General features: G+C 39.4%; 2 protein-coding genes across 2 annotated transcripts; both read left to right on the forward strand.

Annotated features, from left to right (window-relative positions):
* Positions 1–2623: 2623 nt before the first annotated feature.
* LOC149384770 (GATA transcription factor 9-like) lies at positions 2624–3948 on the forward strand. The gene is made up of 2 exons (XM_089626041.1): positions 2624–2992; positions 3087–3948. The coding sequence occupies exons 1-2, from the start codon at positions 2714–2716 to the stop codon at positions 3687–3689; spliced, it is 882 nt and encodes a 293-aa protein (XP_089482167.1). The 5' UTR covers positions 2624–2713; the 3' UTR covers positions 3690–3948.
* Positions 3949–12594: 8646 nt separating this feature from the next.
* On the forward strand, positions 12595–13119 carry LOC149384771 (uncharacterized). The gene has a single exon (XM_089626160.1). The coding sequence runs from the start codon at positions 12595–12597 to the stop codon at positions 13117–13119; it is 525 nt and encodes a 174-aa protein (XP_089482286.1).
* Positions 13120–13555: the final 436 nt, after the last annotated feature.

A 13555-nucleotide genomic window follows, 5' to 3' on the forward strand; every position in this document is an offset into this window, starting at 1 on the left:
ATCATGTACTCGTACACATAAATATATCATGTAAGGTAGATAACACGTATTGTTCTAGGGATATAAGTGAACTGAGTTTGTACTTACCAAGTTCGAAATAAAACAGTAAACCTCAACTCCAAGTATGATTATCATGTACCACTTGCGTTCTTTGTGAGCTAGAATTCGGCCACTATCTTCTTCCTCAAAACCTCACTCTTGGTCTTTCTCTCTCTCTACAGGTTTTCCCTCTATCGTCTATTCTCTATTTTTTTTCTTTGGTTTTTTTGCTCTCCTTGAATGGAAGAAATAAAGATGACTTAAGGTAGTGTTTGGATAAGCTCAAACTAATTTCTAAAGAGGATTCTCATAGTTTCGCATTATTTGGATCTCGGGAGCATTGTCTTGACCGTCGAGGAGATCATGGAGAAGATGGTTCTCCCGATTGATTCAATGGAACATACCCATGGTTCGATCAATTTAGTTCACGATTCGATCGATCCTTCCCTCTCGGCGACCAGGGGCTTGTGTCGCTGATGTGCTCATCTCAGGAATGACCTCAGTGTGGTTGTGCGTAGCATCGTCGTTGCTAGGTTCCTTGTTAGCCACAATGATTTTATTGTTTTTCTTCGAGCGGGCTCAAGTACTATAGGTCACGACTCCGCTGTATCCAGAGGCGCCTTCTTTGAAAGCAACACGGACTTGGCCATACTTTGTCTTTGGGAATCTCAAGTGAGAATCGGTATGTGTTGGTGAGAGCACGTAAGTGTTTCTGTATCCAGTCCTTCATGCCCAAAAATATTAATGCTCGGTTTCAGGCTAGAACTAGAGAAGTATCCACGGTTCGACTCAAAGTCGGACAATCTATTTTGTTCCAATAATACTTACATTATTTGGCCTTGGAACTAGTTTCCAAACTTCATTTATTTCGAATTGAACTAGTTCCTCTTGCATGGTATTTGTCTAGAACTCATCATCAATGGATTCATTAACATTCTTAGTTTAATCTTAGAGGTAAAACATATATTACCAATCATTTTCCTGTAGTTGATAGGCTCTTTTCTCCGTCAACCTATTCTCTCTTCTCTCTCATTACATCAACAAATCCATTATTCCTTTATCTCCCATCACACCAGTAACATCATTTTTTCCCCATCACTTCCATCACATTAAAGACATTCCATACCATTTTCACAATCTTATCCATCACAAATCTCCATCTTCTCCCTACTTATCACCACCCTTTATCACATATATCTATTTTTCTCCACTTATTACTTTTTCTTGTCTTCACCACCACAAAAATCCATTTTCTACTACACTCCGCTCAAGAACACCATCGATATCACTAAGAGAGTCACAATGTGAGCCAGGTGTCATCAAACTTCTAGGATCGCCGCCCTTATAGGCGGGAATTCCTCGGTTTAAGTACGATAAATGAAATAAACGTTGAACTTTGGGGGCCGTGAAGGGTTTTAACTCGTCCCACTCTCCGACACACAATATTAGTACAAGTGCAATGTTAAACGACAAGGAGAAAATGTCATCCAGCTCGGAAGCGTTTAGATCTTGTGTTTGAAGTATGGGTTTTCACTTGATGTGAATGACTTAGTTGTTCTAAAGGTGAAGGTCCACATTTATGCTGAATATGGACCTGAATTCATGACTAACATGACAAGATCATTAGTAAATAATATTATTTTAACGTTCACTTATATTTTATCTTAAAATGATTTATATACGTTGATCAATCCATGAGCAACGCTAAAATTCAAGTGGCACTAGCACTTTGGTCATGCACAAGTGCCTTATCGATCGGAGGTTTTAATAGTGTCATTTTATTATCGTAAAATACTAGATTTTAGCGCGATTTTTCGCTTATAACATAAGCAGACGATGTAACTTAAACGATTTCTATTTCGAATTGTGTAGTAGTGTTTGGCAAGACTTGTGACCAATATAATGATCTATAATTTTTACAAATTGAGTCAAGAAATAAAAGATGTTAGAAAATTTAAAAGAAAAAATTGTTGCAACTAGTTAGTTATCTAGCTTCTTTTAAGATTTTATTCAAAACTTCATTTTATTATAAAACAGCTCTCTAAGTTTAAATGAATTAAATTAACTGTAGTTAATTTAATTTACTTAAACTTAATTGACTGTTTTTAATAATATAAATTTTTACTATTTTTGAAAAATGTGTGAATTATTGGGCTACTGTTGAAGATATTCTTTGTACGCTTAGGTCAATTTTCAAGATCAAACCAATTTCAGTACCGAATAAAACATTTTATTAGAGATCATGGTTTTTTTTTTCTTTCTTTAAAGATTAGAGATCATGTTTGTGTGTGCCTAGGGACTACTGCCAGTGCCAGCTCGAAGAAAAAATGATAAATAAAATGGAAATAAATGCAACACTTTACGCTTCAATGCATATGCATGTAATAATATCGTACATAATCTACGACCACATACCACAGAAAAGAAGAACAGTAAAGAAAAAGGAAAACAAATAGATCGAATAAAATAAAACAAGTTTACAGAAACTTACAAGTCACTTCCCAATTATTAAAATCACTATACAAGACACTCTTTCTGAGTAAATTACCAATTCTACCCCTCTCAACACTCCTAAAAAACCCCACCTCCATTCACGCTCAGTACTCATTTCCCTCTCTCTCCCAAACCCAATCTCTTCTCTCTCGAATTTCGCAAAAATCAGACGTCGTCGACAATGGAAGTGCCTGAGTACTTCATCGGAGGTTACTTCGGAGTCTCCTCCGACTACCAAAGCGCCGTAGCCGATCAAAAGCCCGGCGACCAATTTATCATCGAAGACCTCCTCGACTTCTCCAACAACGAAGATGACGGAGCCGCAATTACCGCCTCGGAGAGCTTCTTCGAAAATGTCGCCGGAGGCTCTCTCGATTCCCCGACTGTCACCGTGGGAGACAGCTGCAACTCCTCATTCTCCGCCGCCGAGCAACAATTCTCCGGCGATCTCTGCGTTCCGGTAATAACCGACATTCGAAAAGAAAGAATAAATTCGAAGCCTCGTTGATTGATTGATTGAATTGAAGAGTGATTATGTTGTTTACAATATCCAGTGTGAGGATTTGGCGGAGCTGGAATGGCTATCGAATTTCGTGGAGGACTCGTTCTCAGCAGACAGAGAGTTACAAATACAGTCTCTCCAACTGCTCTCAGCCGAAACGACGTCGCCGAAGCCAGTCACTCCAGAAACGTCGTCCACTTCGGCGGCGTTTTTAGCGAACGAAACGCCGCTCCCTGGAAAAGCACGCAGCAAGCGGTCACGCGCGGCTCCCGGCGACTGGACCACGCGCCTGCTCCACCTGGTGAATCCGAAGAAGGAGAGCTCGGAGTGCACGGCGCGGAAGTGCCTCCATTGCGCGGCTGAGAAAACTCCGCAGTGGAGGACTGGGCCGATGGGGCCCAAAACGCTGTGCAACGCCTGCGGTGTCCGGTTCAAGTCGGGTCGGCTCGTGGCCGAGTACCGACCCGCCGCGAGCCCCACTTTCGTGTCAGCCAAACACTCCAATTCGCATAGGAAGGTTTTGGAGCTGCGCAGGCAAAAGGAGGGTCCGCATCACCGCTTTCTTGGTCAAACCTCCATTTTCGGCGTATCCGACGGTGCTGATAATTTCTTGATCCATCGTCACGGTGGGCCCGATTTTAGCCATTTGATCTAGATTCTAGACTAGCCATCTTCTACTGGTGTTACTGTGTCAACTCTTTCCAGATATTTAATTTTTTCTTTTAAAACAATATTTTAACATGGACACTCAAGCTGTTTTGCTAATTTTGGTTTTAATCAGATACTAAATGAACTTGTAGAATTAAAAAAAAAAGGCCGATGTGCTCTTGATTCTATGTCCTTCCTTTTTTCTGTTGCTAAATTTGGCAAATTGGGAATTGATTTTGTATCTTCGTGAGAATAGTATTAACTTTGCCCACATAAACGGAGTCTTTATCAAGTTTTCATTTTTTCTTGTCAAATTAAGAAAATGAAACGAATGTAAGACAAAAAAAGAAAGACAAAAATATGAAGAAGGTACAATAAGGAGTGGAGTGATATGTAGCTTAGCTCGGATTTTGCAAAACCAAATGGGCCATGAAAACATGTGCGAATTGCCTTTGCGTCCACAAGTGGTTAATTCACACTTGCACATGAAAAAGGCTCGTTCAATATCTCGCTTAAATCAAATATCGTCTCTTTTATCGTAACCTCTTTGAAGTGCTCATTTTTCTTTGACCCCAAGAAATTTACACCTTTGTTTGAACTTCGAAGTCCCCTTTGATTAATTCACATTTTAATTATCGAAAAATTTAGATTTCGACTTATGACTAATTTAAATAGTTTAAACCGTTGATAGTATAAGTTGTAAACAAACATCAAGTTATCAAACTAACTCAATTAATATACATTGAACATTTTAAGTACAAATTACAAATTGAACATTCAAGTACAAATTGGAAAGATTGATTTATAAATTTCAACATTAAACACCTTTTACGATATTAAATTTTGCACTCTCTCAAAGATGCCCCATTATTTAGAGAAATATCTTCTAACACTGGGATGCTAAGTCATTGGGAGCATCAAACTAACGCATTAATTAAATGGCCTACAGCCCAACAAAAACTGTTTGCCAAAAACTCAAAAGGTCGTTAGGTATATTTATAACAAGATACGACTCCATACTTGGCATACATGAGCTTATCCATGTTCCCAATATGTTATACGTATAATTAACAAGTTTAGATTATTCTCATAGACTGTTTAGGCCTTTAGGGTGGTAGTACAAAAAAATAAAAAAAAATAAAAATAAATTGCTGAGATCACAATGTCAACATCGAAAGAAAATGAAAATGCATGATTTATGAAATTAATGCTATTTTTCCTTAATGATTCGTGATTGCCTTATTAGTATAAAGCTACAATGTCAACATCGAAAGAAAATGAAAATGCATGATTTATGATTCTAGTTGATTTGTGAATAATCGATGGCGAATATTTTATGAACAAATTTGCCGGGGGTTACAGAAAAACAAAGACTTTGGTTGCAAGAACGAGCAGTGTGCATGGATTTCAGCGCATATATTATTCGATAATAGAAAATAAGTATACAATTATAAGCCAGTATTAATAAACCATGTGGAGATACGTAGAATCAAATGAAAAAAATTGCACATCGTAGTATTCTATTGAAAGAGAAAAGCTTAGTATTATATTATTGTATAAAGAAGGAACTTTGAAATTAAGATGGAATATAAATGCATATTGCCTGCATTATATTTGTGCAAGTACAAGATCATGTGGGAGAAAATAAAAAATTAGGTATAATTTGCGGAGCGATATATCATAAGTGTCCACATGATGCTGGACATTTGCCCTTGTGTGGGGTCCACTGTCCTACACGAGGAAATGCTCAATTTGAGTGTACTTTATATATATATATATATATATATATATATATATATATTATATTACTCATATAATCTGCACAATCCGAACATGAGCTCGAAGGCACCGAGAACATAAGGAATTTAGCACTGAACCCGAATCAAATATGTCAAAGGGTTCACTATAGATAAGGAAAAACCCGTTCATAAGCTAAGAACGAATCCTATCAAGTAAAACTTCGGAAATAAGAGAAGATGATAGGTCAAAGACTAGTAAAACCAAATACAAAACATGTGTAAACAAATCCAAACTCAAGTAAAACGCTCACTTTGACGGTTATGTCAAGCTGACAAGAAAATAACCACCCACTACGCACGTTGTAGAAATTCTCTGGACTGTGTGCTCGGAACCAAGTGCTCTTCGTGAGACAATTGTTGTATTAATTCTGTCTGTCAACAGTTTGACGCTAAAATGATGGGATCACTACTACAAACTGGGGATTCCACAACAGTACAGAACCGTTGTGGAAAGCTTCCACAACGGTTCTGTACCGTTGTGGAATCCTCCGCTGTGGAATGTTTCCACAACGGTACTCGTCCCGTTGTGGAAAAGTAATGATTCCACAACGGGACGAGTCCCGTTGTGGAAATGTCCATGATTTCACAACGGGACAGTCCCGTTGTGAAAAAATTTAACAGATTATAACACTTCGCCGCGGCAACGTGTATAGTTCGCCGCGGCGAATCTTTCCACAACGGTACAATCGTACCGTTGTGTAAAGTTTTGCCGCGGCGAAATATACACGTTGCCGTGGCGAAATTGTTCCTGAGAGTTATTTTTACAGTTTTTTAATTAAAAAAACCTGAAATGAAATTATATATCCAAAACCAAATATCCATAACATCCAAAACATATCCATTACATCCAAAACCAAATATATATCCAAAAACAACCAAAACAAATATATATATATCATCCAAAATCAAACTAATATTCTCATTCTATAAAAGTTTGTACGTAAAATACCCACTCCTCTTGAACGTTTTCTAAGTTATCCGGTGTATATGACTTCTTCAATTGTACGTAAAGTTTGGTTGACGTTACTTCGGGCTCATTGGTTGTTAAGCTTGAAATCCGAAAAAAAAATCCTTAACGCACAACAACAAAAAACATTAGAAAACAAATATTCGCGTAAATGAAATACTTCAAATAACATGTAATTAATTTACCTTTTTATCAACTTCCTTGGTTGTAGTAGACATAATCTATGAAAAAACAAAATTAAATATAATCTCAATTCAAACCAATTCCAATACAAACTCAAACCGAAATTCAATTTCAATTCAAACTAATTCCGACATAAACTTAAACCGAAATTCAATTTCAATTCAAAACAATTCCAACACAAACTCAAACCGAAATTCAATTTCAATTCAAACTAATTCCGACATAAACTTAAACCGAAATTCAATTTCAATTCAAAACAATTCCAACACAAACTCAAACCGAAATTCAATCTAATATTCTAATTCGAATCCAACATAAACTCAAACCAAAATTCAATTCCACACTCATTTTCTACATAAAATATCAAATTCAATATTCAATTTCAATATAATTTAGACACAAATAAACAATTCTAACCTAATTTCAACATAAAAATACAAATTAAATAAAAAAAAAGACTTACCCGGAGTGAAGACGATGAGCATGGGGCGTGGTGAGTCAATGAAGTTGTCGGAGATGTGGGTTGTGGTCGGCGGGAAGGTTTTTGTTATTGTCTACTACAACAACAAAAAAACATTAGAAAACAAATATTCGTGTAAATGAAATACTTCAAATAACATGTAATTAATTTACCTTTTTATCATCTTTCTTGGTTGTAGTAGACATAATCTACGAAAAAACAAAATTAAACATAATCTCAATTCAAACCAATTCCAATACAAACTCAAACCGAAATTCAATTTCAATTCAAACTAATTCCGACATAAACTTAAACCGAAATTCAATTTCAATTCAAAACAATTCTAACACAAACTAAAACCGAAATTCAATCTAATATTCTAACTCAATTCCAACTCAAACTCAAGGTAATCAAATATTCTAACTCAAATCCAACATGAACTCAAATCAAAATTCAATTCCAAACTCATTTTTCTACATAAATATCAAATTCAATATTCAATATCTATATAATTTAGACACAAATAAACAATTCTAACCTAATTTCAACATAAAAATACAAATTAAATAAAAAAAATACTTACTTGGAGTGAAGACGACGAGCATGGGGCGTGGTGAGTCAATGAAGTTGTCGGAGATGTGGGTTGTGGTCGGAGGCAAGGTTTGTGGGTTTGTGTGGGGGTGGGTCGGAATGTTTGGTGGGTTTGTGAAGAGTGGGTTTGGTGGGTTTGGAAGAAGGAGAGGCGGAGAAGAAGAAGGAGGGCGGAGAAGAAGAAGGGGGCGGAGAAGAAGAAGGAGGACGGGGGAGAAGAAATGGGCGGAGAAGAAAAAGGAGGCCGGGGAAGAAGAAGAAGGGCGGAGAAGAAGGAGAGGGTTGCGGGGAAGAAGAAGGGCGGGGAAAAAAAAAGGTGAGAAGAAGAGAAGGGCGGAGGAAGAAGAGAGAAGAAAAAGAGAGGGCGGCGACGGCCGCGGAGGAAGAAGGAGGGGCGGCGAGTGGGCGTGGGTTGGAGAGAGAGAGAGAGAGAGAGAGAGAGGGAGAGAGAGAGAAGAAGAAGAAGAGAATGAAATTTCTGAAATTTTTGAAAAAAAATCGAGAGGGAAGTTTTTAAGTTACAGTCTGCGACATTTTGCCGCGGCCAAATATATACGTGGCCGCGGCCAAATGTTTCCACAACGGGTTATTGTACCGTTGTGGAAAGATTTCGCCGCGGCCAAGGCTTAAGCTCGCCGCGGCGAAATGTTTGGCTTTACAGTTCTCCCACAACGGTACACTGTACCGTTGTGGAAGAGTTTGGCCGCGGCGAGTTTATGCCTTGGCCGTGGCGAGATTCAACAACGGGTCACCATCCCTTTGTTTAAACCTTAATTTTTTTTTTGAATTCCACAACGGGACAACTGGAATCATCAAGATTCCACAACGGGACAGTTGTCCCGTTGTGGAAACATCAAGATTCCACAACGGGACTCTTGTCCCGTTGTGGAAACATCAAGATTCCACAACGGGACTCTTGTCCCGTTGTGAAAACGTCTTGATTCCACAACGGGACAGCGTTTCGTTGTGGAATCTAACATTTGTAGTAGTGGATATCATTGAAGATTGATGGCTAATTCATCAACCTCAAGCGGAGACAACAACACCATTGGAGTCGATCCTCAGATCGAGCACCACAACCGCACTTTGCCACTCACCCCGGAGGAGCTCGCTGAGTACCTTCCTCGTCCCAATTTCGCCGAACAGTTCAAAGAGATGCAAGAACGTCTTTTGGCCATGGAAGCCAGCAATAAAGATTTGGAGGAAAAGCTTCGAGCGAAAAGGATAACACTACGGAGTGCAGTACTGATCCCTGATAAAGAACCCTCACACCGACCAAGTAAAGAGCCTGTAGAGCATGAGTCGAGGATTAAGAAATCCAGGAAACATGCCAAAGACCAGTATGAGAGGGAGGAGAATGACTCAGGCTCCGAAGGCTACCATGCCAGTCAGGAAAAATTCCTGATCGGTACGAGCCTTCGATCGAAATGAGTAAATCTCAGACCATGAGAGATCTCGAGGAAAACTCATAACCAAGCTGAGGACAGTTCCAGTACCAATTGAACCAACTTCAAAAGATTGGTTCGTCGCATTGAGGAAGTAGCACTAGGCCAAAAAGATATGATCCAAAAAATTGGAGATAATGTGTCTCCGTTCACGGATCGGGTGTTAGAACATTCTTTGCCCGATTAATTCAAGATGCCGAGCATATCAACCTACGATGGGAAGACGGATCCCGGTGACCACCTTGATACGTTCACCTCATGGATTCTATTACAAGGAGTCGGACTAGAGGGAATATGTTGAGTTTTTTCTATCACCCTTTCAGGCTCTGCCAAAAGGTGGTACCGTAAGCTCAAGCCAAACTCGGTAGGCTCATGGAAGAAGTTAGCGAGAAAGTTCATGGAAGAGTACGTCGGATCTAGTTCTGGGAAAACTCTTAGTGGCTACTGGCATTCAAGCAGATTCATGATAATTAACTCAAAAGACTACATAAATCGATACTCGGAGCAAGCACTCCAAGTAGGCGACCTCAACGAAGACTTCAAGCTCTTCGACATCATCTCAGGGATCCAAATAGAATAAGAATTCTAGTGGTCCCTCTAAAAAACTAGCAATCTGGACTGATTTTATGAAGAGAGCTCAAAGTACATCAATTCCGAGGAAGCTAGGTTAGCTGCGTGAAAGACAGAGTCACCTAAAATACGGCGTGAAGAGCAAGGAGGGCGACAATCCGAGGACACCTAGTCACAAAAAAAGTCGTTCCAGAGCGGGTCCTGCCAAACCTTTCTCTAGTAAGTTCGACAAATATCACCTTCTAAATGCTCCTATAGAGGAAATATTCAGTCTCACTCAAGAAAAAGAAGATTTTCCAAAGCCGAATAAGATCAAGAAAAATATCTCCAAGAGAGATAAAACTAAATAATGTGCATTCCATCATGATGTCGACCACAAGACCTCGGAGTGCTTTAACCTAAAGGAAGCTATAGAAGAACTGATTTGAAGAGGATCACTGAAGAGCTGATCTTGGAGAGCACGCTAAGTGCTCAAAAGAATTACGTGAGGGAAGCACATGCGGGACACTGCCAGGATTTGTTCGCGGTAGAACATGGACCGAGAAAGGTAGCCAATTCAAGCTCGAAGCTAATTACCTTCATTAGAGAAGATGCACGATGGGTAATTTTCCCGCACAACGATCCTTTAGTGATCTCAGTGCTCGTTGGAAACAGAACGGTTCATCGAATCCTGGTAGACAATGAGAGCGCAGTTGAGATTCTCTACGGAGAAACATTAAGCATGATGGGCCTTAAGAAAGAGTACCTATCTCTGTCTCCAGAGAGCCTCTATGGCTTCACAGGAGATTCAACTGAGCCTGAACGAACAATCTCGATCCCGATCATATTCGGGGAGCATCTGAGAACCAAAGCCATCAGCACCAAGTGGATGGTAGTTCTTGATAAATCATCTTTCAATGCTATCATTGGGAGGCCGACCCTGCAAGAGCTCAGAGCGATCATCTCAGTCTAATACTTGAAAATGAAATTCCCAACCAGCCAGGGAGTCGGAGAAGTTCAAGGCACTTAGGCCCTCGCAAGAATTTGTTACGTTGATTATCGTAACAATAGTCAGGAAAAACATGGCCATAAAGTGATGACGGTAGACACCGACCTCGATGCACGTCTATCTAGTCGAGGAGTGATCGGACACGGGGATGAAGTGGATGAAATCACCCCAAGACCCGAGCAGCCAGAGAATAAACTTATGGTCGAAAAAATATATCAAATTAGGTATTAAAAATGAACTTATTACTCTTCTATGTAATAACTTATATGTCTATGCATGGTCTCAAGCTGACATGGTAGAGATAGATCTTGAGCTACAGTGTCATAGGCTAAACATAGACCCCAAAAAAACCTATTAGGCAAGAACAAAGAGCATTAACCAATGAAAGATACACTGCCTTAATAGAGAAAGTAGATAAGCTAATCCCGAATAGGTCAATATGTGAAACAAAATATTCGAGCTGGGTATCCAACCATATCCTGGTCAAAAATCAAACGGGAAATGACGCACTTGTGTGGATTTCACGGACTTAAACAAAGCTTGTCCAAAAGGTAGTTTCCCCATGCCAATGTTTATCAGCTAGTCGATGCCATTACGTGACACGAGCTTTTAAGCTTCATGGACGTGATAATCAAATCCATATGTATGGTCCAGACCAAGACCACACAACACTCATTTCAGACTGATGACTATACTATTATACAATAATGCCTTTCGGAATAAAAAATGCTGGAGCAACATACCAACGATTAGTTACTAGGATGCGCGCAGACTTTCTCGGAGTCACGATGGAAGCATACATCGATGACCTACTAGTAAAAATTCAAAAAATAATCGATCATACTAAAGACTTAAAAAGATCTTTTGAAATACTTCATCAATTTTGCATGAAAGTTAATCCTTTAAAATGTAACTTCGGTGTCTCTGCAGGAAAGTTCCTAGGTTTTGTCGTCCTCGAAAAAAGGACCGAAGTAAATCTCGAGAAGATAGCGACACTCCTTGACATGAAGCAACCTCGGAGCATAAAGGAAGTCCAGAAACCCACAGGTTGTATAGCGGCGCTGAGTCGTTTCATACACGCTCGATTGATCAGAACATTCATTTCTTTGACGCTTTAAGAGGATCGAAAGAATTTGAATGGCCCAAATAGTGCAACAAAGATTTCTAAGCTTTGAAGGAACATCTCAGTTGGCCTCCAACCTTAAGAAAGATATGAGATGGAGAAACATTAGAAATCTATTTGTAGTCTCGGAGCATGCAGTAAGATCGGCACTAAATAAAAATGAGGGCAAACACTAGCTACCTGTGTACTACACGTCCATGCGCCTCAATGAAGCGGAAGGAAGATACACATAGCTAGAGAGGTTAGCTTTTGCGCTCATAACAGCCACCCAAAAATTAAAATACAAGGTGCACACAAATTTCCCACTTCGACAAGTACTACAAAAGCCGGACGTTTCAGGAAGGCTAATGAAGTGGTTAATCAAATTGACCCAATATGATATCTAGTTCAAACCCTGGCCTGCATAAAAGGCCAAGCAGTCGCGGACTTTATCACTGAATTCACATATCAGCGCGTAGAGTATCCTACCTGGGAAATGCATGAAGGCAGATCAACAACAAGCGGGGAATAAGAGTTGAAACCGCTTTCTCGAGACAATCACAAGGTAACATTTTCTTTAAAATATGTTTTCAAGCGTGAAATAATGAAGTGAAATATGAAGTCATGATTCATGGTCTCAAAATTGCTACAAATTTAGAAATCAAAAAGTTAAAAGTCTTCTCAGACTCACAGCTAATCGTTAATCAAATTAAAAACGACTTCCAGTAAAAAGGCGAAAAGATACTGCTATACGTCGAGAAAGCTCGGAGCCTAACCCAGGAATTTGAATACTATGAAACATCTCAGATGCCGAGAGCTATGAATGAAGAAGCCGATGAATTGGCAAAGCTCGCCACTCAAAGGCCCACCTCGAAGTCAACACCAATCATCATAGTGCATCACCCAAGTATTCAAGAAGGCTGCAAAGTTTACCAGATAAGTGAAAAAGAATCGTGGCAGACTCTGATAATCCAATATCTGAAGAATAAAATCCTCCTTGAAAATAAAAGTGAAGCTCAGAATCTCAAATTGCGAGCAACTCGGTTTGTGATGGAAGGCAACTCCCTTTACAAGAAAGGATTCACAAGCCCACTTCTCAAATGCTTAAATCAAGATGAGTCTGAACATGTGCTCTGGAAAATCTATGAAAAAATTTGTGGTAGTCACAACGGAAGCAAGGCATTCGCTCGAAAGGCACTCCGTCAAGGCCTTTATTGGCCGACTCTGAAGAAAGATGCACAAGACATGTTCCATAGGTGCATCAAATGCCAGTGCGAGGCTTCCACCGTCAAACCTCATCACCCTGACATGCCCGTAGCATTCGCAGAATAGGGGATAGATCTCATCGGTGCTCAGCCAGCGGGAAAATGAGGTGTAGGTACACCATTGTAGCAATAAATTATTTTTCAAAACGGGTCGAAGTCAAACCTTTGAATAAAATCACTGCTTACAAAGTTGAAAATTTAATTTTGAAAAATATCATTACAAGGTCCGGGATCCCGAACAAAATAGTATCCAATCACGGAACTCAATTTGATTATGATTCATTCGAACGTTTTGGGATAAATATGGTATTAACAAAGCTGTTTCTATAGTATTCTGACCAAAATCCAACAAATTATTAGTGGATGCAGTTAACAAAACCATCAAACATAGTTTAAAGATAAAAATGGAAGACCACAAAGGAGAATGGGTGGATATGATGCCAGAGGTGCTATGGTCATACCGAATCAGTAGCTACTCTGCAACTGGCGAAATGCCTTTCTCT

This window comes from Urtica dioica, chromosome 9 (genome assembly GCF_054948205.1).
Source record: "Urtica dioica subsp. dioica isolate 48M chromosome 9, U.dioica_male_clone48M_v1_H2, whole genome shotgun sequence".
In the NCBI taxonomy this organism is placed as follows: domain Eukaryota; kingdom Viridiplantae; phylum Streptophyta; class Magnoliopsida; order Rosales; family Urticaceae; genus Urtica; species Urtica dioica.

Coding starts and splice junctions, on each gene's coding strand:
- LOC149384771 (XM_089626160.1), top strand. CDS start 12,595: ATGCCGAGAGCTATGAATGAAGAAGCCGATGAATTGGCAAAGCTCGCC.
- LOC149384770 (XM_089626041.1), top strand. CDS start 2,714: ATGGAAGTGCCTGAGTACTTCATCGGAGGTTACTTCGGAGTCTCCTCC. Junction 2,993..3,086: donor CCGGCGATCTCTGCGTTCCG/GTAATAACCGAC, acceptor TACAATATCCAG/TGTGAGGATTTGGCGGAGCT.